At 36.4% G+C, this 26694-nt stretch overlaps 3 protein-coding genes and 1 non-coding gene across 4 annotated transcripts; 1 reads left to right on the plus strand and 3 right to left on the minus strand.

Annotated features, from left to right (window-relative positions):
* The first annotated feature begins 3532 nt into the window (after nucleotides 1-3532).
* LOC107630885 (uncharacterized) lies at nucleotides 3533-4487 on the plus strand. The gene is given in 3 exon segments (XM_021117386.2): nucleotides 3533-3796; nucleotides 4032-4142; nucleotides 4365-4487. Coding segments are annotated over 3 exon segments (498 nt in total).
* A 12672-nt stretch (nucleotides 4488-17159) lies between these two features.
* Nucleotides 17160-18445, minus strand: LOC107630884 (NFU1 iron-sulfur cluster protein). Its single transcript, XM_016334161.3, has 2 exons — nucleotides 17976-18445; nucleotides 17160-17886 (listed from the first exon to the last, which is right to left on the minus strand). Exons 1-2 carry the CDS (start codon nucleotides 17991-17993, stop codon nucleotides 17410-17412), a joined length of 495 nt encoding a protein of 164 aa, XP_016189647.1. The 5' UTR covers nucleotides 17994-18445; the 3' UTR covers nucleotides 17160-17409.
* LOC107630883 (Pentatricopeptide repeat (PPR) superfamily protein) lies at nucleotides 18439-20623 on the minus strand. Its single transcript, XM_088508801.1, has one exon. The coding sequence runs from the start codon at nucleotides 20618-20620 to the stop codon at nucleotides 19109-19111; it is 1512 nt and encodes a 503-aa protein (XP_088364927.1). The 5' UTR covers nucleotides 20621-20623; the 3' UTR covers nucleotides 18439-19108.
* Nucleotides 20624-20698: 75 nt separating this feature from the next.
* Nucleotides 20699-20780, minus strand: TRNAS-AGA (transfer RNA serine (anticodon AGA)). The gene has a single exon. It is a non-coding gene; the product is annotated as a tRNA-Ser (tRNA).
* Between the last annotated feature and the right edge of the window lie 5914 nt (nucleotides 20781-26694).

Consider the following 26694-nt stretch of genomic DNA (forward strand, 5'->3'; position numbering starts at 1 on the left):
GATTCTGCATGTAACACGTCCAAACAATTCAAGCATGAATAGAGACAAAAATTAAATTATAGGCGTGGTTTATCTAGCTCTACCTTTTGCACTAGATGTAATATTGATCATGAACCCGTGGAAAATTGTCCTAGGGCCCAGGGACGGTTCTACGTACACGGGTGTGGGGCAAGCGCCCCCACTATAATTTAAAATTTTTTTAAGTAGTATATGATAATAATATTTATTTATCCTCATTAGATTATTAAATTTGACCCCACAATAATTTTTTATTCAACTTTTGGTACTTAATCGTCAATTTAAAAATTTTATATTAGAAATTCGTTAAAATAATCAATTCTCAAATTTAAACGAAATTAGTGTTCTTTTTTAAAAATCAACTTAAAAGAATATTATTTCTCTTCTTTTCAAATTAGCTTTAATTTTTGCAAAGCAACTGTATTAATTGAAAGAACTTTTTTAACTATAAATATCAATAAGAGTCGACTTCTAATTGTGTTAGGAAGTGAATTTTTAAATAATTATTTAGTAATATATATAAAAAGAAAGAAATTTTGATGGTAGTGTTAAGAGAAAAATTATTTAATTTTTTAAAATATAAAACCTAAAATAATAGAATTTTAAATTATATATTATTATTTAAATTACTATTTTATTATTGTAATTTATATATTAGATATTTTGAAGGCTAATCATATTTTACCATAATAAAATATAATCATAACAATAATCATGTTATATGTACATAAAAAATAATTATTTGTATAAAATATATATTAAAATATAAAATACATATTAAAAATAAGTTAAACAATACATATATTTATACACAGATATATAATGATTAATAGATAATTTAATATTTAATATTTTATATACACATATTATTTTTATTATAAAAATTATTATGATGTTATATAAATTTTGCCCCCACTTCCAAAATTTTCTGGATCCGTCACTACTAGGGCCTGTGAAAAGTCAAAAGCTATATGGAATGTTTTAAACTCTTCTATTATTGATAATATTGGCACGAGTTCCTTCTAGGATTGGTTTAGAAGGGGGTTTTGGTGAATATGAAAACATAGGTGCAATGACATTTTTAACTCAAATGACTCTTGGTCTGTTCACAAAGTTGCTGGCTAAGCAAGATATTTAGCTATGGAGTTAAAAAGGAATGTTGGTCAGAATTTGCTTTGCAGATCTCTCAATCAGCAGCTGTCCTAGGAACCTCCTTCGAGTAACTCTTTCAAAATTAATTATGATGTATTATTACTGATCGAACTCTAGTTGGTTTTGGTTGCATTATTAGAGATTCTAGCAAGGATTGGATCATAGATTGCTCTGGAGATCTTTCTAATTGGAGTGTCTTTCGTTGTGAATTATTTGCTATTTAAAGAGGATTTGTGTTGGCATGGGAGTATAGGATTAAGGAGATGGTTTGTGAGATGGATTTTCTAGATGTATTTTGTAGCTCTTCATCATCTATCTTCCAATTCCTAGTCTGGTAATGCTAATCTTATTATTAAGATTTAGGAGCTTCTCCTGAGACAGTGGAACGTTTGCTTTGATTAGGTGCTAAAAAAGGCAAACAAGACAGTAGATTGGCTAGCTAACTATGAAATTAGAAGTGCATCTGGTTATGTTATCTGGACTAATCTAGCAAAGGAGCTTTTGCATTATATTAGCTTAGAAGCTACGATAGTCCTCTAGTTTTTGTTTTCTTCCCTTTCGGAGTTTCTTGTCACAAAAAAAAAAAAAAAAACTAATGAATATTAAGTCGTATAGCTAACCTAATAAGATAACGCCTTTAATGCTTCGCAAAATAGACTTTTATATTTTTAAAAATAATTATATTTTTAATTAATTTTTGTATTTTATAAATAAAAAATTATGTATTTTTATTTATAGTTTTTAAAAGTTAATAATGATTTTAAAAATATTTAAAGGGATATTTTTAAATTTAATTTATATATCAAAATAAAAAATTTAAAATAATCTCATATATTAATAAATATAAATAAATATTATCATTTTTATTTTGATAATACAATATTTTTTATAAATTTATACCAACATACAATACAAAAATATCATATTAAAATAGCATTATTATTTTCCTAATAAATACTAAATTTATCGTCTTATTTATGTTTATTGTAGCCTATTTAAATTTAAACATTGTTTTATTAATTTGTGCTTATTAAAAACTTAATAATATAATCTATCGAACACGAGCGTTAAAGTTGCTTAGTTTTGATGAGTTATTTGGAAGCCGTAAAAATCAGGGCCCCATTTTATAAATTTTTGTTTTTGTCAGTGTTATGAAATGTTTAGTTTAAAAAAAAAAAAGAGTAAATAACTATTTTAACATTTAAAAAATTTTAATTTTAATAAAATGGACCTTAACATTTTTTTTTGACAAAATAATATTTCAAATATATATTTGGTATGACAAAATAACTTTAATATTCAGTCAACCATTAATTAACTCAGTCCACGGTTAATTTTTTATAAAATTACGAGTTAATAGTCAAAAACGTCTCTAAAAGATACATCGATCTCTATTTTCGTCCTCAAAAGATAAAATTAATCAAATTTGTCCCCCGAAGATATCCTACTTGGTCACGTTCGTCCTTCCATCATCTCCGTAGCTGAGTTGGCAAACAGCTACTAACGTGGGTCGTTAACTGCCAACGTGGCAGACAACCAAAACGACGCCGTTTTGGTAGAAGGCTCTCCTAGTCTTGAAACGTCGCCGTTCTTCTCTTCTTCTTCACAGTTTTTCTTCTTATTCTTCTTTGCATCATCTTCAATTCCCAAGCCTTGCAATTCATCAATGCAAGGTTCTTCTTCACCTTCCCCCAATTTAGCTCCTTCTCCAACCACAATTTCGTCCACAACCTCCTCCACTTCGCAGCTGCTACCACCAGAGACTTTCACCTCATCGCCGCGTTCTTCGCACCCTTTCTCGACGGCACATGCTCTGAACAGCTCGTTCTCCGGCTTGATCCCAATCACAGCATCGAAGGTTCCCTCGGCTGCGGCTGGCCATGGGTCGTTGACGCAATCTCCGGCGGTCTCGTCATCGTCATCGAAGAAAATCACGGCGGCGGACTTCACGGTAGCGGCTGCTTTGAGGAATGCAGTAACCCGTGTTGTTCTTTGGTTGACTCCATTGGAAAACCAGGTTCCAATTCCCAATTAGATTTTTTGTGATTTTTAAATTTTATGAAATGAAACCCTATTTGCTAAATTTCAGGGAGGAAGTTGTGCTATATTAGGCTCCGGAATGTGGCAGTGACTTGAAGCTCACTGTCTTTGGTCTAATGGCAGAAATTGTTGCATGAGAAGATTCAATTTGGGGTGATGAGACATTAATGACAAGAATTCCTGTAACTTCCACTCTTCCTCAGAAATAGCAGGAATTCCTGTTGAAATGTAATGGTGTATTGATTTGGATTGATTGAATGAGTAGATATTATTGTGTAGTAGTGTTTCAGCTCGGAGTTCAATTTTTTAACTTCACCTTTTGATGGCTAATGCTGCTATTGATACTGAATTTTCAGGAGAAGAATCTCCGGAATCGTTGTTTATGAAGGAATTGAAGAGGAGGGGCATGAATCCTACATCATTACTTGAGGATTACAAGCAGGGCAACTCTGGAGTTGACGAAGAGGTGGTTGTGAATGAACAAGATAGAGGTCTCCCGAGGAGAAATGTTGTCTCAACCGATGTAGAGAGGAGTCTGGAAAATCAGAGGGAGCGATCCATGGCGTTGAACAGTGAAGGTATTGAGGTTGATTCATTGTTAACATTTATCGTTCTTCAATACCATATTAAATATATATATCTGAGATTTTGCTGCAATGATTTCATTGTTTGCCAGTAGTTAGTTTATATTTGTCGGTCATGTGTTCCATTGTTTGCACTGCACCAAGGGTGTCTCATTTTTTAAAGAAAATAGTATTTCAATTTTTTTGTTGGGACATTTTTAATGAGTAACAATAAACAAGAGAACAAATTATGAATAGGGGAAGAGGAATACAGAAACTCGTTTATAACTTTAACTTGGAGGAGCATTTTTCTTGGGATTCAGATCGTTGATCCTCATAACCGTCACATTCTTTTCAGCTCTTTACTTGGTAAGATCTTTTCCTTTCAACTTCTGGATGACTCTTTTATGCAGCTATTTGCATGTTATTAATGCATATATTATCTTGGCCATTATGATTTTTCTTTCAGCCATTGACTGGTTAGTTATGACATGTTGGTCTTACACTAACCTATAATTTTGTAATATTGAATGCTGATGCATATAATCTTTTAGAGTAGGATTTGATGGTTTGGTGTGTACTGTGTTGCAGTATTTTGGACCAACTTTTGTCCATGATGCAAGTAAGATGTCACTATCACCTCCCCAGTATGTGGATCCTTATGCACTCTTAGAAGATGAAAGGATATCTCAGATAGCACCTCAGCTAAAATAAAAAGTAGCATTTTACATATTTAGGTTAGGAATCCCGTTACAGATATCAAGTTTCTGTGTACTTTAGCCTTTACTGATTAGTTTCTTTGTAAAATATCACCCTGGAACTTGTTACTTCTTGTGTATTGTGCATTCATCGTTGACTCCATTTTTTACAGTTACATTTTTCTTTTTGCATATATGAATAATATATGATATATAAATTTGAAATTTAAATGAAAGCTCATCAGGTGAAGCATTGCTAAATATTCTTTAATTTTCCTTGAAATGTCCGGAACCTGACAAACAATGAAGGGTTGACTAATTTCTAGAGATTTAATATGGTGTCTTAAGTAGGAATTTCTCTCAACATTACTTTTTGGACAAGCATATGAATAGTGCTCTTAAGAGGATCCTATTAAGGACTAGTTTGACTAATTTTTAAAATTTGAGGAATGAAAATGATTTATGACTGAACTTTCAAGGATTATTTTGATTATAAAAAACTTTTTTACATGTCAAGTAACACGTGGCATGCCACGTGTCACTGACCTGCCACGTGGCGTGCCATGTGTCACTGATCTGCCACGTGGCGTGACACATCATCATGCCGCGTGGCACTTAACGTGACACGTCATCGTCCAACTGACGAAAGGACTAACGTGACCAAGTCGTGTATCTTTCGATGACGATTTTGATTAATTTTATCTTTCGAGGACCGAAATGGAGATCGGGGTATCTTTCAGGGACGATTTTGACTATTAACTCTATTTATCTTATATTCTCTCTCTTCTATGTCACCACTTCATCATATCTTCATTGCAGTAGTTCCCATCAACAATCCATACCAGTTAAACTCTGCTACTCTCTCTGCTGCAATGCCATTTTCTCAACTTCTAACCTTTTGTACACAATTTCCAAGCACCTTAAGCACAGAATTTGTCCCAGTTTAAATTTTTGCTATCAAATCCATTTTCTCTTTTTCTCCTACTGCCATACTATGGCCTTTTCTTCCTTTTCTATGGCCAACCACAACCATCACAAGAAGACCTGAACTTCATCCCGCCAACAAATAAATATAATTTTTTTCTTGATAACCAAACGATTAAAGCAAATCTATAATAACAATTATGAATTAGCAGGTCCATAAATAGAACACAATACACTCCAATCTTTATTTCTCATAATCCAAAAAAATGACAAAGAAGCATTTGAAATTTGAAGAGAGACCCACAAAAAAAATCTTAAAAGGGTATGAGAGAGGTAAAGAATATACCTTGACACCAATAGTAGGGTGAATAAAAGAACTATCAAAAATAACGACGTGGGTTAGTGAGTGTTAGTCCTCTGTCTCAAAATATCATATTGAATTAGTGAGTGTTAGTCCTTAGCAGTGGTAGTTAATTTGTGCATTGTTATTTTTGATAAGGGTGAGAATAAAGTTGATGGTGGAAGTTGGGAAAATAGTGTGTTGATAGAGAAGAGAGGAGAGAGAAGAATAATATATTTATAATTTCATAACAAAAAGTGAGGACAATATAGTAATTTTATAACAATTTAATGATTGCTTAGATAAATTAATTGTTAATTATACTCTAGTATCACTTTGTCAAACGGAATATATATTTAGGGGATCATTTTATTAAAAAAATATGTTAAGATTTGTTTTGTCAAAATTAGAAATTTTCACGTATAAAAAATAATTATTTACTAAAAAAACAAAAAAGAATTACAAGGCTGGCCGTGTGTAAGAATGTCAATGGGGCAGGGGTAGAGTAGGGGTGGCAATATATACCCTACCTGCGGGTACCCAACCCGACTCCACCCGGTTGGGTAGGGTTGCCAATCCGATCCGCAGCGGGTAGGGTAGGGTGCGGGTAGGATTTTTGTGCGGGTTGAGCCTCAATCCTACCTGACCAACCCGCACCCTATATATGTATATGTTATATACTTATATAAAAATATATTTTAAGTGGATGCTGAACTAAAAACTTCTCACTAAATACAAAAGATCCTTAGTCATTAAAAGAAGATCATTAATTGATAATTTAATAAATTTTTTTTTACATAAAAGTCAGTTCTATTTTAAATTATCATCAAGTTATATAATAACGTTATATTTTTTTTGTAACCCGCGGGTAGGGTCGGGTACCCGCGGGTTAAGAGTGGGTAGGGTTAGGGTTGAGATATTCTCAACCCGCGGGTAAGGTAGGGTTGAGTTTATATAAAAATCTCAACCCGCGGGTAGGGTTAGGGTTGACTCCAAACCCTACCCTACCCTACCCATTGCCACCCCTAGGGTAGAGGTCGGGGATGTCTCTTGCACCTTGTCTCCGGATCCCAAAATTTTTTCGATATCTTTGCCCAATTATTTCTCATCATTTTTTTTATTTTCTGTAGTTTCTATGAAAATTTTCATTTCCCAATTTTTTTATATGATGAATTATATGATGTAAAAAGAAGAGAGTTTCTAACTTTCTATATCTATAGGTATATGTGTCGACTGATTAGAGAGCTTGACAAGTATTTAGAGGAGAAGTAAGGGACCTTGTTTTTTCTACAAGTGGTCAATTCAAAATTTTGACTGACTAATTATACTTATTAGAATTAAATTTAATAATATTGACAATTGGACCTCACCACAAAAGTTATTTTTTCTATTGATATTTAACAACTACAAAAAAAAGGTCAATTTATATATTTTATTTTATTTGAACTTTAAATCATCTTAATCTTTTAATAAATTAGCTTATTATTATTATTATTATTTTTAATTCATATTTATTATAAATTTATTATTGTTATTATTATTATAATAAATTTTGTTAGATCCAAATAAAAGACATTCATCATATATATTCTAAGCCAAACTATAATTTTAATGTATTTGATGTTTTTAGACATGTCAAAAATATTACTCACATATTACATAATTAGTCATACTTTCTTTTTTTATATATATATTATGAGTGTTCCGAGAGTCACTTGAAATTAGATTGTTTTTGGGTCTAGACATGAGGTTCAGACATCTTCTGATGTAGCGTCCGACTTGTGTTGGGCCGAAGTGCCGCGGTCCGAGTTTCTCGTAATGAGGTAAGGGGTGGTATCTGCAAAGGACTCTAATGCTTAAGTTAACAAGGGTTTAAGTAGGTTTTTAGTAGATTGGATCTTGAAAATACCTATGGTTCTGTCAGTGTATTTATAATAGTAAAAAGATAACCACATTTAGAGTAGTTCCACCATTGATAGTGGATGACCATTCCCTTTATCTTGAGAATTTGTTGAGATTTCCCCTCTAGATAAAGTAGAGAGATAGTAAGAAATATTTTAGGAGGTAGTTACTTATTCAAATAAGTAGGATTGAACTACCTTTATCGTTATTGAACTACCTTTATCGTTCTCGACCTCTATAAGGTCAGATAAGTAGATGAAGCCACCTTTTTGGGTGGACTTTTATGCTTATGGGCTTGCCTTTATGTTTTTAGGCCAGGGTATGAATAGTGCCCCTGCTTGTATTCGAGCTTTTATGAGTTCAGGCTCGAGCATTTGCGGCTTCAGTTTCCTTCGTCGGGTATACCGTCCCTGCAAAAAATATAGATTTTGTCCTCCTTTCTAAACACTTGTCAAGCTTTTCAATCAGCCAACACATATCTATAGGTGTAGAAGCTTTCCTCTTTCTACACCATAAAACTCACCTTTTCATATTCTTATAAAATTTCTTAATAAAAATTTTTTTAAAAATTAAAATAATAAAGTACATTAAAATAATATACAAATACATTTTGTCTAAATTCTAAAATAATAAATAAATTAAAATTTAATATCTAAATATAAATAAAAAATACATAATATAAAAAATAAACTAAATTTTAATACAAAATACATACATAATAGATAAAATTACTAAAATACCTATAATAATCTCTAAAATATTAAGGATAATTAAGTAAACTCATTATTTAAGAATCATAAGAGATAGAGCTAGATTCTCATTTGGTATTCGCAATTATTTCGGAGGAATTTCTCTCCTATTCCTATCACAGAAAAAGAGTAAAGTTCCAACTCGATCCTTGTCCAAAAAAATGGTACCCCTCAATCTTTGTCCCTGCTTTCCGTGAGACATGGCGGTCCTTATGTCATCTCCAATGTCAAGACCTAACGGAATTTGCGTATGTGGCAGTTAACATTGATGACGTGGCCGTTAGATGCTGTGCTGGCTAATTGGAGGTTGGACAGGGATCAATTTGTCTCTTTTTTGGGTGGCCAAAATGTTACCATTTTGCTAAACATATATGGTTACAGGAAATGATTCTCATCACCTAAACCCTTCCACTCTTTTCTTGGTACATCCCTTCTATGAACCCTAGAAAATAATGGCGGAGAGCGGTGAGCATTTGTCACTCTCAAATCGGCAAAGTGGAAGAGATGCATCTGACTCTGAAAGTTGGAGTCAGAATTCTGGCGCGACTTTGGGAGAAAGGAAGAAGAAGTGGGTTACCCCAGAATGTAACTGCGGTACTGATGCTATTCTTTTTATGTCTGAAATGGAATTAAACCCGGGTAGACTATTCTTTGGCTGCCCATGCTTCAAGGTAGTTTTTCTTTCCCATTTATTTAGATTTTGATCGAAAGGTTACAATATTTCTCCCAAGAGTAACAATCTTCCTCCCATGTTGCAAACTTCAGCACCTCATTGCAAATATTTTTCATGGCTTGACGAGTATGTTTCATCGTTTAATGAGGATGCCAACAAAAATCTTCATTTTGGTAGGCTGATGCAAAATAAAATTTATTTTGAAGGCCATAATAATGTTATTCATAACAAAGTGAAGGAGTTTGATGAAAGATTGGCTGGGTTAAAAGCTAAGTTATACAAATCTAAGGTGAATTTAATTCAAAGTAGATGCAATGGTATTGAATGTATTGTTATGACATTTGTTGCAGGAGTTGTAATTGCAAAAGTTTCCAAGGACTTTTGGTTAGGAAAGAGCAAAATTTTGGTTGTTTTATTTTGTAGAAATATGATTATGGTTGTAAGGATTGTAATAATGTGAAACAGAAAAACATAATATATGCATCAATGAAGATGAAAATTTATAGTTTGAAACATGACTGTGTTTAATTATTTAAATATACAGTTGCTAGACTTGGTATAATTAGTATAGACAATGACCAAACTATAAAATGGTAATATAAAGCAACAAGAGAAATTCAACAGAGTCAATTAAGGTAATAAGATCTTGACACATATTTATAGAAAATGATGTATCATTTCAGCTGTTGCAACCTAATATAATGACACAGAGTCAATATTGATAGTTTCAAAAGGCCACAATTTTGCCAAAGAGAACAATTCTAACAATAGCATGCATGAAAAATGATCTCAACAAAATACTGAAGATGAAGTCAAGTTTCTTTAAGGCTCCAAATAGTCACAATAGTAACTTCCAAAATATGCATATCCAAGTAAACTAAAAACAAAACAAATTCATAAGGTTCCTAACTAAGTCAACAAAACACAAACAACTATTTCAAAATCATCATTTCAATTTTCCTTAGGTGGCCTCACTCTTGGAGTGGCGATGAACTTCAAGATTTTTGAGGCAGTCCCAAAATTTGATGTGGCAATTGTCTCTGCGGATACAGTATTGTTCGCAGAGGTATTCTTGGGACGAGGAGCCTAAACCCTTGAGTTGGAAGTGTTGGAGCCATAGATGTGAACAGTGGTCCTTGTATTGGTGTGAATATGCATGTAGGTCTAAAAATCTGTTGTTTTTCTCGCACATTTAGCATTGGATTCATCTGCATGTTATCTATCACAGGTTGGTCCAAAAAGTAACAAAATTCAACATTATTAAAAATTATAGTAAATGTATTTGCGGTTTTGGGTTAACATGTAAATGTATTTAGGGATGAATAGTATACATCCTCCATATTAGGTGCAAATTGTGAAAGAGGTATTTTCTCACTTTGGTATGTGCCAATTTGCCCTTCTTTCGGGTGCACAAAATTACTGTAGGTGCCTCACGTTGATAGGCCATGATTATACCTGCCAACTGTCACACATTGCAGGTGCACGTTTGTTGCTGTAGGTTGACTCCAACCTTGTGACTTTTACAGTAGACTTCAAAAAGTAACCTGTCATTGTCACCAGCCCACACAACTCTCCACTTTTGACTTTTTGGCTTGGTGAAATCATCCAATCTTCTTTGCTGCACTGGTGCCAACTTTTCGACATGATTGTCTAATTTTTTCTTATGTGTTGCCATCTTTCGCATCAGATAACATCTCAACTCTTCACACATTGTCAGTATGGGCTTTCCTCGAGATGCAACGATCTTCGCGTTTCACACTTCGCACATATTATTGAGATATTATCCATTTTGGGGCCATGAATGAAGAACGTTTTCGTCAAACACCAGGATCAAACCTTCCCATATACTCCCATGCTTCAACACTAACTTTCTTTAACTTCTCCATAGATGCCTTAAATTCAATTTGAGTAGTGCACCCTGTACATTTTCATACTAACTACTTGGTCTGCTGGTCTTTAAAATGTTTAATAAAATTTTTCTATATGTGTAACACATAATTCCTGTGATGAGCCAGAAGTATAACCTCTTTCAATGCTAATGCCAACCCCTTTTTCAACACAACAATACAAGAAAATTAAACAATCAGATTTTAATAAGCTGTAAAACAGTTATACAAATATAAACGTAAATTAATTTACCGAAGTCACATTTTGTTGATTTGAAATGAAGTTCCAACTTCTTTCAGTGCAGTCCCCTAATCTTCTTGAAGTAGTGTCAAAAATCACTTCCATGTTTCTTTACATTCATTTGGTACCACAACATATGCAATAACATAAAAATAGTTATTGCCATCTTGTCCAATTGCACTAAGGAGTTGTCCACCATAATAGCCCTTAAGAAAGCAACCATCCAATCTGATTAGAGGCCTAAACCCGTCTTTAAATCCTTTTTTGCACGCATCTATGCTGATATAAAACTTATCAAACAATAGGAGAGACTCAGGCTGAGGAGTTACTTCCATCAAAGCAGTTGACCCTAGGTTACTCCTATGTAACTCCATGAGATAATCGCGAATTCTTCCATACTGTGCTTGCTCATTGCCAATTACTTCCTCCCTTCCTGTCTTTAGAACCCTACTAATCATTTTTTCACTCAACTGAATATTATAGTCTTCAATTATGTACTCCATGGCCTGCTTAGATTTCAAATCTGGCTGGGTAATTAACCTTTTAACTAACTTTGAAATAACCCATGACCTATCAACAAGGTTACTACAGAAGTCCCTCCCACAGTTATGCTCACCAAAGAGAGTTTTTACTTGAAAACAACCATCATGGCTGTTCCATGATGTCAAGATTAACCAAGGACAATTTGAATTTGCACATGCTACTCTTACCCTTTGCTTATCATTCTTTTAAGTACATGATATCCTTACCCTCATATACGAAGTAGTCTTTCAAAGTATTTTTGAAATTCTCCATGGAAACAAATGTCTGACCAACCTTGAATTCAACTTCACCATACTCAGTCTCCTCATTAAATGCATCATACGCAATCCTACCCTCATCTTCAAATGACATTGGGCTATTAAATGTCTCACTTTAATATTCATAAGGTTTCTCATAATCAGAGTCCAATTCCTCACTAACTTAATCAATATTCAGATTCTTAACACATTTCTCCCCAAACCTACTACTAATTCCCTTATTGCCACCACCTACAGACCCATTATTCTCGTCATTATGCAGTCCATCCTTAAGAATATGCTTTCTTCTCACTCCAGTGTACTTTTTAGAAGCCCTTCTCTTTGAACCATTCGGCCCAACCCTATCATCATTAACTGGGTTAGATTTGTGAACTCCTTTTGGGCCCTGATCAGTCTTCTTCTTAGGTGAAGCCTTCTTCTTCCTCTTATTAAATTTTTTTCTCTCTGGTTTACTATCTTCACTGCTGGTAGAATCTTCAAACCCAGGAGGAGGAGACTTGTAAGTCTCATCCTCTGCACTCTCTTATCCATCATCTGAGGATGAGGATGATAAATCACTCAGCACAACTTCAACCTCCAGAACATCATCAACAACCTCAGGAATACTAATTGGATGATCAAAGTATAAGTAAGATTCATCAGTCTCCTTGTTTTTGCTGATGTTATCCCTCATTTGATTTATCTCAGCATCACCCTTGAGAAGATGCAACCCAGTTTTTATATCAGGTGCAGTCATGTCAAGCCAATACATGCTTTTATACTCTCTATATCCCAACTCCTTAAATAAATTCTCCAAATCAAAGAAGTTAATGAAATCTAAATTCATGAGTAGATATCTATGCACCTTTTCATTAACTTAATTTAATATCCCATCTGAGTTCCTCTTAAAAGAACCTCCATAATTAAACACAGGAACTATCATCTCATCCATCTACATTAAGATTAATTATAACAAAAAATAAGATATGTGAAAAAATCTAATTATCACAACCATTTTAGTCAAAACAACATAATTATTCAAAGTTCCATTCAATCATGCAGAGTTCAGCTCAGTTCAATGATGCAACAATGGAGAACAATGAAAAAAAATTCATGCCAATCCTTCAATTCACCCTAATCTTGTGCAAAACTCTTTGCATTAACTAAGGACAAAATAAACAGATACAAAATGCAGCTTCCCTAAATGAAAAAGAAAATTAGACAACTTCCATGTCTGCAACATCGGAAAAAACAAGCACAACAGTTCAAATTCAAAAAATTTTTTAATACCCTAACCCCATTGTTTACCTTTGCAGTTTCCACCTTCAACTTCTATCGACGCCGTTAACGAGTCCGTTACTGACGCCATCAGACCCCTTTTCTCGCGTCTTGTCAGCAGTACAGTCAGAGATCCACTCAGGAACACCACCACGTGCACCGTCCCAAAGTCGTCTTTTGGAGGGAGAAGAGGAAAAGATTCTAGGGTTTTCTGTAAATAGAGGTTAGGAATTCAGGGATATATAGAAAGCCAATACGCACACTCAACAAGCCATTTTCTCCATTTATAAAACAACAACGTTTCGGTCAAAAAATAAGGACAAATCGATCCCTGTCTAAATTTCAATTGCCATTATGGCACTAAACAGACAGATCCTCGACACATCATCAACGTTAACTACCACATATGCAATTTCGTTAGGTCTTGACGCTGAAAATGACAGAAGGACCGCGATGTCTCACGGCAAGCAGGGACAAGGACCGGGGGTACTATTTGTTTAGACAAGGATCGCTATGTCCTTTAAAAAAATAGACAAGGACTGGGTTAGAACTTTACTCCACAAATATTCGTTTTCAAACCCACATTGGAATCAATATTCACAAAAATCCCGCACCTTGCCACCCCTAGTCATGTGACAATGGGTAAAGAGTAAGAGATGACAAATATATACATTTGTAAGGACCCTTGTAGTATCATGAGACTAGACAATTCCAGACGTACATATTCCACAAGCGGAAGACGTTTTTTTTTTATGAAAATAAGAATAATGTTATGCTCTAGTATTTTAATTTTTTGGTATTTTTTAGAATTTTAATTTTTTGATATTTTTTAGAATAGTTGAAGGAACTAAAATCAGAAAGTCTAATTTTTTTACTTCAAATTTTTTTATTTTTTAAAAATAAAAATCGAAGAGTTCAATTTCAAAAAATAAAGAGTCTAATTTCTATACCCAAAAATCAAAGAATTTGATTTCTATACCTCCTACAAATTCAAGAATCCAATTTATGCACTCTAATAAAACGGTATCACATTCGATATTAACAACTTAGCAGTCTATACTCCGAAAAAACACCGTTACTAACCCAATAAAAAATAAAAAATGACAAAGGACATTTGAATATATATAAAAAGTTGAGTAAACTACCATTTGTACCCACGAAAGTTGAAAATGCTAACATATCTACCCATAAAAAAAAATTACCATTTGTACCCATGAAATATGGGTTTCGCACAACAAAATTATCCAAACACTAAAAAATTACTTAAAATCCCTAAATTACCCTTATCTTCACCACCACACCACCTCATTCACCTAATCACCTTTCTAACCCTAACCCTCTTCACCTTGCCACCACCCTTCTTTTCCTTTCTAATCTCAAATCCCACCATCCCCCCTTCACCCACCACCACCCCTCAAGCTCTTCACTCAATGGTGGCTCCCGCTACCTCCCGCAACCGTCACCGAAATCCTTGCCCTTGTTCACGGATTTACCGACGAATCCAGATGGTTCCTCCAGCTCACTGCCATCTACTTCGCCAAGGCTGGATTCGCCACCTGTGCCATTGACCATCAGGGCCACGGCTTCTCCGACGGCCTCATCGCCCACATCCCTTACATCAACCCCGTCGTCGACGACTGCATCGCCTTCTTCGACGAATTCCGCTCTCGCTTCGATCCTTCTCTTCCTTCCTTCCTCTACTCCGAATCCCTCGGCGGCACAATCGCGCTATTAATCACTCTCTGCTGCCGCGACTCGCCGAAAAATGTCTCATCCACGAACCGAGCGCGAGCTCTGATTATGGTGTCGTCCTCTTCAGGGGTGAAGGCCTGATGCTCCACCTGCGGGGAGACACCATCGAAAAATGCAAAAAATGGGTTGGTTCATGAACCTGTAATGAAGAACAAAGCAAAAGGAAATCAGGGAAGAGGTAGATATAACAACGGCAGGGATCAGGCAACGACGGTGGTGGTTCTACGACGTAGAAAGAGGTGAAGAAGATTGGCTATGGCGGCGATAAGGTAGCGTGAAGAGGAGGGTCTCTGACGCAGTAGGCTCTGGTTCGAGGCCGATGATGATGGTGGCGAGGAGAAGCTGGCGCGGTGCTCCTGGGTTCGGCGTAGGTCTGCGACGTTGCTGGCGGAGAAGGGGGTGAACAGTGATGAGGAGGGTGATACGGTGGTATGTGGTTGATGTTGGAATTGGGTGGTTGAGAAAAATGAGAGAGAGAGAAAAAGAGAGAGAGAGAGAGAGAGGAGGGAGGAGATGATAGTGGTGGAGAGAAGGGTAGTTTAGAAATTTTATTTAATTTTTTAGGGTTTGAATAATTTTGCTTGCAAAAACTATTTTTTATGGGTACAAATAATAATTCTTTTTCTATGGGCAGATATGTCAGCGTTTTCAACTTTCGTTGGTACAAATAGTAGTTTACTCTAAAAAATTAAAAACTATTAAAAAACTAGACCAGTTTCTTTATGCTGTGAGGTGTGAACTAATGATGTGTTTGTTTGAGGTGAAAATGAGAGAAAAGAAAAAGAAGAAAAAGAAATTGGAAGGAAAATATTTATTTTTCCTTATTTGGTTGAGGAAAGAAATGGGAGAGGAAAGAAAATGGGATAGAAAAATATTGGTAGGACCCACCAATTTTCTTTCTCTCCAACAATAGAGAGAAAATGGAGAGAAAACTAATTCTCTCTCTACTTCTAATATTACTCCTTTATTTTTTTAATATATTTTATAATATAAGGATAAAATTATCTTTTTATACCATTTCTTTCCTTCTTATTTTCCTTTCATCCAAACACATCTAAAGAAAATAAAAATTCATTCAATTTCTTTCTTTTTCTTTCTTTCCTTTCTATTTCTTTTCTCTCTATTTCTTTCCTTCCAACCAAACATAGCCTAAGAGAAGCTTGTAATACAAAAATAGTAAAAAGTTCTTATAGTTTTAGTTAAAATTTAATTTTTATCTCTAACGTTTAAAACATTTTTATCTCAAATATATATTCTATTTTATTTTATTTTTGTCTACTACTAGAATCAAAATTTTTCTCTTAAAAAAGTATATTATTATTATTATTATTATTATTATTATTATATCAATTTTACTCTCAACTACTATCACCGATCACCATCACTAAAATCATTAGTTAGAAAATCATAATAGAACTAATATTTTTATAAAAAAAAATTAATTTTGATAATAAAATAAAACAAACAAATAAGTAGTTCAGAATAAAAGAAAAAAAAATAAAAAATGTATAAAACGTTGAAATTAAAACTTTAACTAATAATAGTTTATAGACTTCCTCTCCTTTCATGTTATCTCCCCAAAAATTTCATTAGTTATTAATGTTTTTTATTATTTTAATTTCTAAATTTTTCCCAAAAGTTATCTAAAAATTATTCCAAACAAATTGATCGTTTTATTATTCTAAGAATGTTTATATTCTCTGAAAACGTAAAAGTTTATGTTAAAAATTTTATTACAAAAATAATTCTTAAAACTTTGTTACAAATGTAATCTAATTTAAAATTCGTTAGAAAACAATTTTTTCCGTTAGGTTTAAACCAAGACGAGGGTTTTGTTCCTTCTTTACTAGTGATTTTTTGCTGCCCAATGAAGTACGACAGCTGGACATTGTTTTAGCATCAAAGTAAACTCGCACTTCACTTAATTTCCTGGAATTATTGTTTTAGCATCCGTTCCGTTGAAAATTGTATTTTATGACGTGAACAACAAAGTTGGCCAACGTCAAGCCCTGCAGTTTAGGATCAACCACCACCTAATGTAAACTAGTTCGGTGCAAAATCATGCGAATCGAGGAGCAAATGATCGATACAATTACGCGTTCCCAAGACTGGAGGTTCATTCAGAGAGGAGCGTAAATCATTAGTTTTCAAACCCAAACCACTATTTCACAATTCACACCCATTTTGATATATTAATCTATATATTCTTTTCCCATTAAGCATACACCACAATATAACATGGAATTTAACACACGTGTTACAACTCAATAGGGACAAGACAGTGCTATGGGAAGTTCTTCAAGAAGCTCGACATGGACACTAGGAAATATTTACAACTTTACCTTGCATTATTTGTATGAACTATAAAGCAACATAAAAAGGAAATAGCAAAACCAAAGGCTACATGTTGATGATCATGTATGAGCTGGATCAACACCAACAGACTTGAGAGTTTCAATACGAGGCTTATAAGCATAAGCATCTCTGCGGATAGAATCAGGAATGAGTTCCTTATCAGGGTAGCTACGATCCTGCACGTGAGCCACTTTCCTGAAGAAGGAGCTCTTGAAGAAGTGGTCAGATTCCTCAGCAACGTGCTCAGGCTCCACCACCTCAGGGAGTGTCTCCCTCCTCTGCTTCTTCACACGCACCGTTGGAGAATTCCTCAGCTGTTGCCATGCTGTGTGCAGGCCTAGCCCTGTTGACAACGCTATCATCCCTATCGCCACATACACCGGAACGAAGTCCCCTTTTGGTGTCTTCCTATGCTGTTGCTTGTGGATGTATCCATAATCAGCCGAAGGAGCATGTGCCTTCATCTTCGGCACTGTTGACCTTGTGCTATATGCAGCCCCGCTTGCTCCTCTTAACAGTGCTATCCATTGACCCATCTGCACCGACCATGGAACACTAGAAATGCGTTAGATATAAATACAAACGACAATTCAGTTCAATTCCCTTAAAAGAGAAAAGACTATACCGTAGGCCTGAAAGCCATGATTGCTGATCGAATTGCGCTCAGAACTGAAAAGTAGTGGTAGTTGTATTGTTACTCCAAGGAAGTAATCCTTTGCTTGGTGCCCTTCTCTATAAGCGGTTCCCTAGTGCCTTGCTTATATTTTCTGAGGCTGTAGGCGGTAGAGAAAGCAACTTTACTTGCTGTCAGCATAGAGCGAAGCTTCCGGAGCCACGTAGCAGAATGTGGAGTCCTTGGTACACGTGTCACTCTCTGTAATAAACACGTTATCAATAGAAGCCTCCGGAATTGCCACGCACTGTTTTGTGGAAATAATAACTAATAAACAAAGAAATAATCACTGTTATTGAGGTGTGATGTAAGTTAATCGGTTAATCCAGTCATCCAGTGACAGACTACTAGATACCAACCATCTTGGTTTCGGTTATATATTTAAAAAGAAAAGAAAGAAAATTCTAGAAAATAATTTCCTAAAGTTGTTCTATAAGCTCTCCAGCCGATTACAGAGCTGACAGTTTCACATTCACACTATCATATGCTTTATGTTTGGGAATCTTGGGAAAAAAAAATTGCAAAGATGTAAAACTCTGCTGTACAGCTTGTACTCAATGCTTCTATGAAATGGGATCATATTGGGCTCTACAAATCCACTATTGGGCTGCCACTGCTATCATACTCATTTTTTTTGGGTTCGTTTTTTTCTTTCTCGGGTAAGGTAGCATTATCAGTTTATCCCAGTATCACCACATCGCTTCTATTTTCCAGCGAATATTCGGTCACCGGCGGCGGAAATGTACCGAGAGTCGGCCCCTGGCTCCCAGCAGCAGACTTCCAACAACCTCGTCTCATTTCAAAACCCTGATGCGTTCCCTTTACTACGGTTCCCACCTTCTCCCATGGTCGTTCAAGAAGGCGATTAGCTTCCCCTCCCAGCATCTCCCCCAATCCAAAACTCTATTGGCTTCATCCCTTTCTAATCTGCATTTCTCTTCGTTTTGTTTTCGTTCTGTGTGCAAAGCTATACGAAACGGAAAAGTTCAGAGTTGATGGTACATGATCAAAACTTTGTTCAGAAATGCGGAAGACCAGAGAGTGTGCCTTATTCATGCACTCCTTTGATGTCAGTGTTGAGTGTTCTAGTTTACGTCATCCAATCTGACTGAACTGAGGCCATTAATCTTCTTGGCCCTCCTGTTGGCACCGAATGATCGCCTAATTTTAGCTAAATCATCCCATTGCTCTGTATGAGCATAAATATTAGCCATTACAGAATAAACCCCGCCATCCTCAGGCTTTATCTTCATGATTTGCTGTGCTGCTTTTTTTGCAACCTCAACGTTTCCATGGATCCTACACCCACCCAGCAACCCACCCCACGCAAACACATCTCCACCACTTGGCATCCCTTTTATCATCTCAACAGCCTCTTCAAGCAACCCTGCTCTCCCCAACATATCAGCCATGCACCCATAATGCTTGTGCTCTCTACCAACCCCATACACACTTTCCATGTCATTGAAAAGCTTTCTTGCTTCATCAACCAGACCTGCATGGCTGCACCCCACCAAAACACCCAGGAAGGTGATCCCATCAGGCTTAACTCCTGCAGCAATCATCCTAGAGAAATAATCCAGCAAAGTTAAACCTTTACCATGAATTGCAAGCCCAATAAGCATGGCATTCCACGTGAACACATCTTTATCATTGCATGACTCGAACGCATCCCTTGCCTTCTCAAGACAGCCACACTTTGCATACAGGTCCACCAACCCAGTGGCCAGATACGAATCAATCCGAATCCCATTCCTTGTAATGTAATCATGCACTATCCTACCCTGTTCCAACTCTCCCGTTTGAGCACAAGCCGAGAGAACATTTACCAGAGCTATATTATCTGGCCTAATCCCCAATCCAATCATCTCATTAAACAAATCAATGGCTTCATAACACAGCTTCGCGTTGCTATAACCGGCAATCATGGTGCCCCAAGAAACAGAATCTCGTTCTGGCATTTCGTCAAACAGTTCCCGCGCGCGCGTAGTCTCACCAATTTTAACGAACCCATGAACCATGGCATTATAAGAGACAACATCCCTGTGAGAACTCTCGTTGAACAGCTTGTGGGCATCGTGGACGCGGCGATGGAGGGAGTAAACGCATATGAGGGCGTTGAGGGAGAAAGGATTGGCAAGAAAGCCGAATTTGAAGGCCTGGGAGTGTAGCGAGAGGGCGATGGAGATGGAAGAAGAAGAAGGGAGGAGGGAACATGCCTTGAACGCAAAAGGGAAGGTGTGGAAGTCAGGGGCGAGGGAGAGGCGGCGGAGGGTGATGAAGTTGTAGAGGGCGGAGGAAGGGGAGGAGAGGAGGGTGTGGATTCTGATAAGGTTGTTGTAAGAGAATGTGTTGGGGTTTGCGATGGAGTGGAAAAGGGAGAGTGCGTAGGTTAACGAAGAAATGGAATGGGAACAAGTGTTGGCGTTGGCGATTAAGTTTGTGAGCGTGACGAGGATGTTGTTGAGGATGGTTACGGGGTTTAGGGGCAATGCTCCGGTGGTGATGGTGTAGGCGTGGACTTGCTGGAGTTGTCTTATGTTTCTGCATTGCTTGATCATGGCTAATGCTGTTGTATTCATGTTTGGTTTCGTCATTCATGGGATTGGGAGGAAAAGTGAAGATACATTGCAATTGGATGTAAAAACAACAAAAACAACATTGCAATGAAAAAACGTGAACGGCAGGATTCGAACCTGCGCGGGCAGAGCCCACATGATTTCTAGTCATGCCCGATAACCACTCCGGCACGTCCACCTCTTTAACATTTTTTATCAAGTTATACCTTAATTTATCTTTTTTGTTCTTACCAGTCTCTGTCTAATTCTCATTACTAAATGATATAATAACTAAACTTTATTTTGTATCATTATTCATGAAAGTATCAAATTGTCGGGTAATTATGAATATGTTATTACATCAAAAGTTCTAATTATACCAGGGAAAATCTTGCTGAATTACCTGTTTGATTTTTGTGTAATGGTAAATAAATCTTTGATTTAGAATTTTTTTTTAGACTGCGCTTAATTTTTGGATGAGGAGTGTTAAAGGGCAGGTTTTATAATTTATAGTAATTAATTAGTTTTTATTAGTATTAGTATTTTTAATGGTGTGAAATTATATTTAATAGTGTGGGATTTTTTTTACTGGTTAAGTGTTGGTCATTTTAATAAAAGTGTTGTTTCTTAAATTTTTTTTCTTGAAATTGGACTGACAGAATCAGAAACTAAAATTTCAGTTTTGTCGATATTTTTAGAAAGTGGGGATACACAAGATTAAAATCTTTACAGATGGAAATTAAAATTTTTTTAATATTTATTTTTAAAAATACTCTCATTTAAATTTTTAAATTTTAAATTTACTCCTCAATTTACATATTTAGTTTAAGGAACCACTCAAATAAAGACGTCTAAAACATCTTTTTTAGTAATTAAAATTTAATACATATAATCGATTAAATTGTGTTAGAGTAAAGTATCGTTTTTGTCTCCAACGTTTGGGGTAAGTCCTATTTGTGTCCCTAACGTTTAAATCGTCCTATTTGTATCCTTAACGTTTACAAAAGTGATTCAATGTTATCCTACTATCAATTATACTAATAAATTAGATTATATTTTTCAATTATTCTCACTTGCATGTATTCATTCTCAATTAGATCTCACTTGGATGTGGTCGATTTTAATATTATACCCACTATTTATGTTTAGATTCAATTATGTCCTTATAAAAGTGAATTATGTAAATGTTGTAGGAATTAGTTTCAACATTTGATGAGCTATTTTTCGAAGTAGATCATCGATTCTATCCCAGACATTTGTATTCTAACTTCAAGAAGAGATTTTTAAAACTCAAAGTAAAGCGCTCATGATGTGTAATTGACGGTAGGATAACATTGAATCACTTTTACAAACGTTAGGGATACAAATAGGACGATTTAAACGTTAGGAACACAAATAGGATTTACCCCAAACGTTGAGGACAAAAATGATACTTTACTCATCGTGTTATTTTTGTCAAAATTAGACCAGACAAATTAATTTGACTAAAAATATGGTGAATCAAATCTTGAATTGATCTAAACTAATATGATTTTTTATAAAAAATGACTGCAATACCCTTATTAAAAAAAACTAAAATACTTATATTATATATATTAATTTTGAGAATCTTAAATTCTAGTTTTTTACTTTTCTGCCGTCATAAGGTTAAGATTTAGAGTTTTTAATATATATATAGGGGTACTTTAGTTATTTTTTATAATAGAGATATTGTAGTTATTTTTTATGAAAAAATATTTGTTTCGTGGCTTACCTAGAACCGGATGGTGGTTGGGCTGATTTGTGAGGCCCAAGCGCTAGAGGAGGGTGGTCTCCGACTTGATTTATGTCTGGGAGCCGCCGTCCGAGTTGTGTATGTGAAAGAATGGGGGGTGGTACCTGCAAAGACACTCCGATGCCTAAGTTAGTAAGGGGGTAAGCAGGCTTAGAGTATTGGACCTAGGTTTACCTGAGTGAAACAGTGTATTTATAGAGAGGATCCAATAACCACCATTGAGGTAGTTCCACTTCTAATGGTGGATATCCGTCCCTTTATGTTAGGGTTGTTGAGATCTCTCTTCTAGAAGTGGGTGAGAGATTTAAGGAGGCAGTTACTCACTTGGATAAGTGTTGACTGCATAGTTGGCGTGGACTCCGAGTTCTTAGTGAAGGTCGGATAGTAAGTGAAGGCCATCCTTTTGGATTGGGCCTCTTGTCTTGATTTAGGCCTGGCTTAGATTATGGGTCAGGGTATGAACAGTGCCCCTACTCGAGTCCGATCTGTTAGCTATGAGTTGGATTCGAGTATCAATCGAACTCGGGGATGCTATAAGTCGATTTCTTCTTTCATGTCGGAAAACCGATGTGGTTTTGAGTTTTTGAAACCGACGTGATTTTGAATTTTCAATCGTCGCATCTAATCAAACGTTGCGCCCATTTGGCTTCTGCATTTACATGTGGGCGGGCAGTTACATTGGTAACGGTGCGTTCTTTTAATGACCAAACCGTTTTTACGATTATGCCCTTAGTGCATTATAAATACTTTTCCCTCTTCTTTCTCTGCTTTCTTTCGTTTGCTCTCTGATAACTGTGTCGCTCCTTTCCTCGCTCACAAGATCCTCAAGCTTTCTCTTCTTTCATTGCAGTGTTTGTCCTTCTATCTTTTTCTTCACAAAAGGTTAGTTCTTTGTATCTCCTTTTTGCTTTTTTACTTAATATGCTACATGTTTTGAGAGCGAGATTCTTAGGTGTAGTGTTTTTACTGTTCGTAGTTAGGAACATTTTCGAAACTTTGTATTTTCCCTTTTGCGAGGATTTCTTTTGCATCTCCTTTGTTATGGCTGCTTTTTGCTTTTGCCTTTTGTTTGAAAAGTACTTCTTCGTTATGGGCTGGTTTTTTTATGACTTCTTCTTTCTGCGCAATGTAGGTATTATCAATTTCTCATATATTTTTTCCTTTTTACACAATGTCTTTCCAAATTCCTGAGGCCCTTTTGAGATGGGTGGATACCTCCGTCCTTTCTGAGAACCCTTTAGTGGAAACCGTCTTCATAACTGAACTCAAGAAGCACCATAGGGTCTGTAACCTTGAGGTTGACGAACCCAAATATGAGTTGGTAGCCCCTAATCCTGAGGACCGAGTTTGTTGTGGGAGGAATGACGATATTGATCCCTATTTTATTTTCATGTATGACTGTCTTTTTACCTGTTTAAGGGTTACCTTGTCTTTTTTTGACTTTGAAGTGGAGGTTCTATCCCACTGTAGGGTAGCTCCTTCCCAACTACACCCCAGTTCCTGGGGTTTTATGAAAATTTATCAGCTTGTCAGCCGAGAGCTTGACCTCCCGATCTCTGTAAAGATTTTTTTCTATCTTTTCCATTTGACCAAGCCTTTCAGTAAGCAGAACAAACAACAATGGGTGTCTTTCCAAGCCATTCAAGGGAGAAAAGTCTTTTCCATCTTTGATGAGTCCTTCGACGACTCTAAAAATTTCTTTTTTAAAGTCCAAGCCGTTGAAGGCCACCACCTTTCTTCTTGGATGAGAATAATGATCCCCGCTTTCCTTTGTACTGGGTAGAAGCCTCTCCTGTAGAGAAATATAGTTTAGCGGACTTGGATGGGGGTAGAGGAGGCTGTTGTTGAGTTCTTTCGAGAGGCTTGGGGATGGGCTCCAAACCTGGACACCAAGAAATTTATTCTTCGATCTCCGAGTTCTGTCAGGACCGAGCTAGGTAGTCTTTTATTTCTCGCTTTTATAGTCACACTTGACTTCTTCGACTTGTGTTGATTTGTTCCCGACTTGTGCGCTAATGAATTTTGTTTTTCTTTTCAAAAATAGTGAAGAGCGGATCGAGAGCGGCTTACCAGAAGGTTCAGAAGGCGAAAAGGAATGCTCGTGCCCGAGCTGCTGCACAGCAGATCGGGGCTTTTACTACTACTCCTCCTTTTCATGGGCTTGGTCAAGGGACCTCTTCCTCTCGGCCAATCTTGGTAACTCCTGTTCCTACTCCTCCTCCTCCTCCTCCTCTTGTTCTGTCCTCTTCGGAACCCAAGAAGAAAAAACGCAAGACCATGGAAACCGGCTCCTCTTTTGTTGGGGATGCCGGTTTCGATGGTCCGAAGTTTACTAAGAAACACATCCTTCCATTCAGCCAGATTGCTATGGATGATGCTGCTATCCGAAATCATCTTAATATTTTGATCCAAGGGAAAATTCAAACCGCTGGAATTTGCACATCCCTTCTTGATATATTTGACAAAACTCCTTTGAGTACTACCCAAAAATCTTTGGAGGATCTCCAAGGGAGGATTGCCATGTATCAGGAGGATGAGAGGAGGCTGCAAGAGGAGAACAATAAGCTGAAGGAAGAGCTTTCGCAGGCCCGGGAGTGGGAGAGGAAGCTGATGGGCCAGTGTTCCATGGCGGAGGGTTTGAAGGAGAAGGCCGAACAGAATTACGTTCGCCTTTTTACAGATAAAATTGAATTGAAGGAGGAGCTGGACAAACTTAGGGAGGGGTACTAGGACCTGGAGGAGTCTGTGGTTGAGGGGACTGAAGTGTTGTTTGAGGTGTTGAAGCAGCAAGTTAGGATTTTGGCCCCCGACTTGGATCTGTCGCCTTTACACCCTGACAAAGTTATTGTTGATGGTGCCATAGTCTCCTCTCCACGCCCTGTTACGGATTCCGAGTTGAAGACGGCGGGATAGCGCATTATTGAATCTCCTCCTCGTGAGGTTGATATGTCGTCTTCTTCTGCCGCTCCCGAGGTGATTCCAGCTCCTAACGCTGAAGAGATTCCTCTGACCCCTCTGACTTCAGCGGCCGAAGCTCCGACCTCTCTTCCCGGTGATGATTCCAATCCTCTTCTTGGTCCTCAGTGATTTGAAGCTATTAAGGCCCGGCTTGTGGGTCCTTTTTATAAACTCTTTTTATATTTGTTTGTTAATATATGTATTTATGGCTCCTGACATTTGATCCTTCTCCATAGGGTCTTAACAACAATTTCTTCGTTTCTGGCCTGTTTTGGATAAGGCCTTTTAACAAAGTAGTTTATTTTTATCATGCATGTTTTTCTTGCTGCTTGATTAGACTTAGCTCACTTTAAATTTTCTTAAAAACTTTTTGAGAGAGCTCGTACGTTTTCTAAGGGTAAGCACTTTTATTGCTTTGTAAAGTTTTTCGAGAGAAACTTGCTTTGAATAATTTCGGCAAAGGTTTTTCTTTTGTAGAAAACTTTTGTTTTCGATCCTTGGGCCGAAAGCTGTGAAGTCTTTTTAAGTTCTGAGAAAAACTTTTGCTAAGTAATCTTCTTCTTTGACCTTATACATTCAATTTTACTTTTCTTATTGAATCGTTTACATAACTTAGGTTATTCTTGCGATGCATTTTATTCTATTCGGGCTTTCTGACTTGTAAGTCATTAGCTATAATATGTTCGAGCTTGTTACGATCGACTTCTATAACATCTTTACACTGCTGGCTTGTACCTCGTCACTTTATCTTGCCGACCGTGTAGGTCGGTCAATGGATTCTTGCATTTTTTTGAGCTTAAGTCAGTGCGTATCGTAGTAATGATAAATGAAAATTCTAAAGAGAAAGATAAGAGGATAACGTAAAGAAAGATATTATTACTGAATATAATATGGATCTTTAAGGGTGCTTTTGCTACTAAGGGTTTGGAATTTCTACCTCTTAGCCCTCGCTGTGATGCCTCGTTAAAACCCCCTCCAGGAAAACCCTTTTCTGGGAAAAAAATCATGGAGTCGGGAAAAAGAGTACATCAGGGGGTGAGGTTCGCTTCTAGCTATAATATCTTTTCATATTACAAGCGTGCCACGATCTGGGAAGCTCTAATCTCCCTAGATCGGACACCTTATAGTACCCTTTTCCTAGGACCTCGATTATCTTGTAGGGTCCCTTCCAATTTGCAGCGAGCTTTCCTTCACCCGACTTGTTTGTGCCGATATCATTTCTAATCAGAGCCAAGTCGTCTGAGGCAAAGCTTCTCCGAATGACCTTTTTGTTGTATCTGTTCGTCATCCTTTGCTTCAACGCTGCTTCTCTTATTTGGGCTTGTTCTCGGACTTCGGGGAGCAACTCGAGTTCTTCTTTGTGGGCTTGCATGTTTTCGAT

Source organism: Arachis ipaensis, chromosome B3, assembly GCF_059453495.1.
Source record: "Arachis ipaensis isolate K30076 ecotype BB chromosome B3, ASM5945349v1, whole genome shotgun sequence".
NCBI lineage: Eukaryota > Viridiplantae > Streptophyta > Magnoliopsida > Fabales > Fabaceae > Arachis > Arachis ipaensis.

What these genes read in the sequence shown, in the direction of transcription:
- LOC107630883 (XM_088508801.1), bottom strand. Translation starts at nt 20,620, where the DNA reads ATGACGAAACCAAACATGAATACAACAGCATTAGCCATGATCAAGCAA.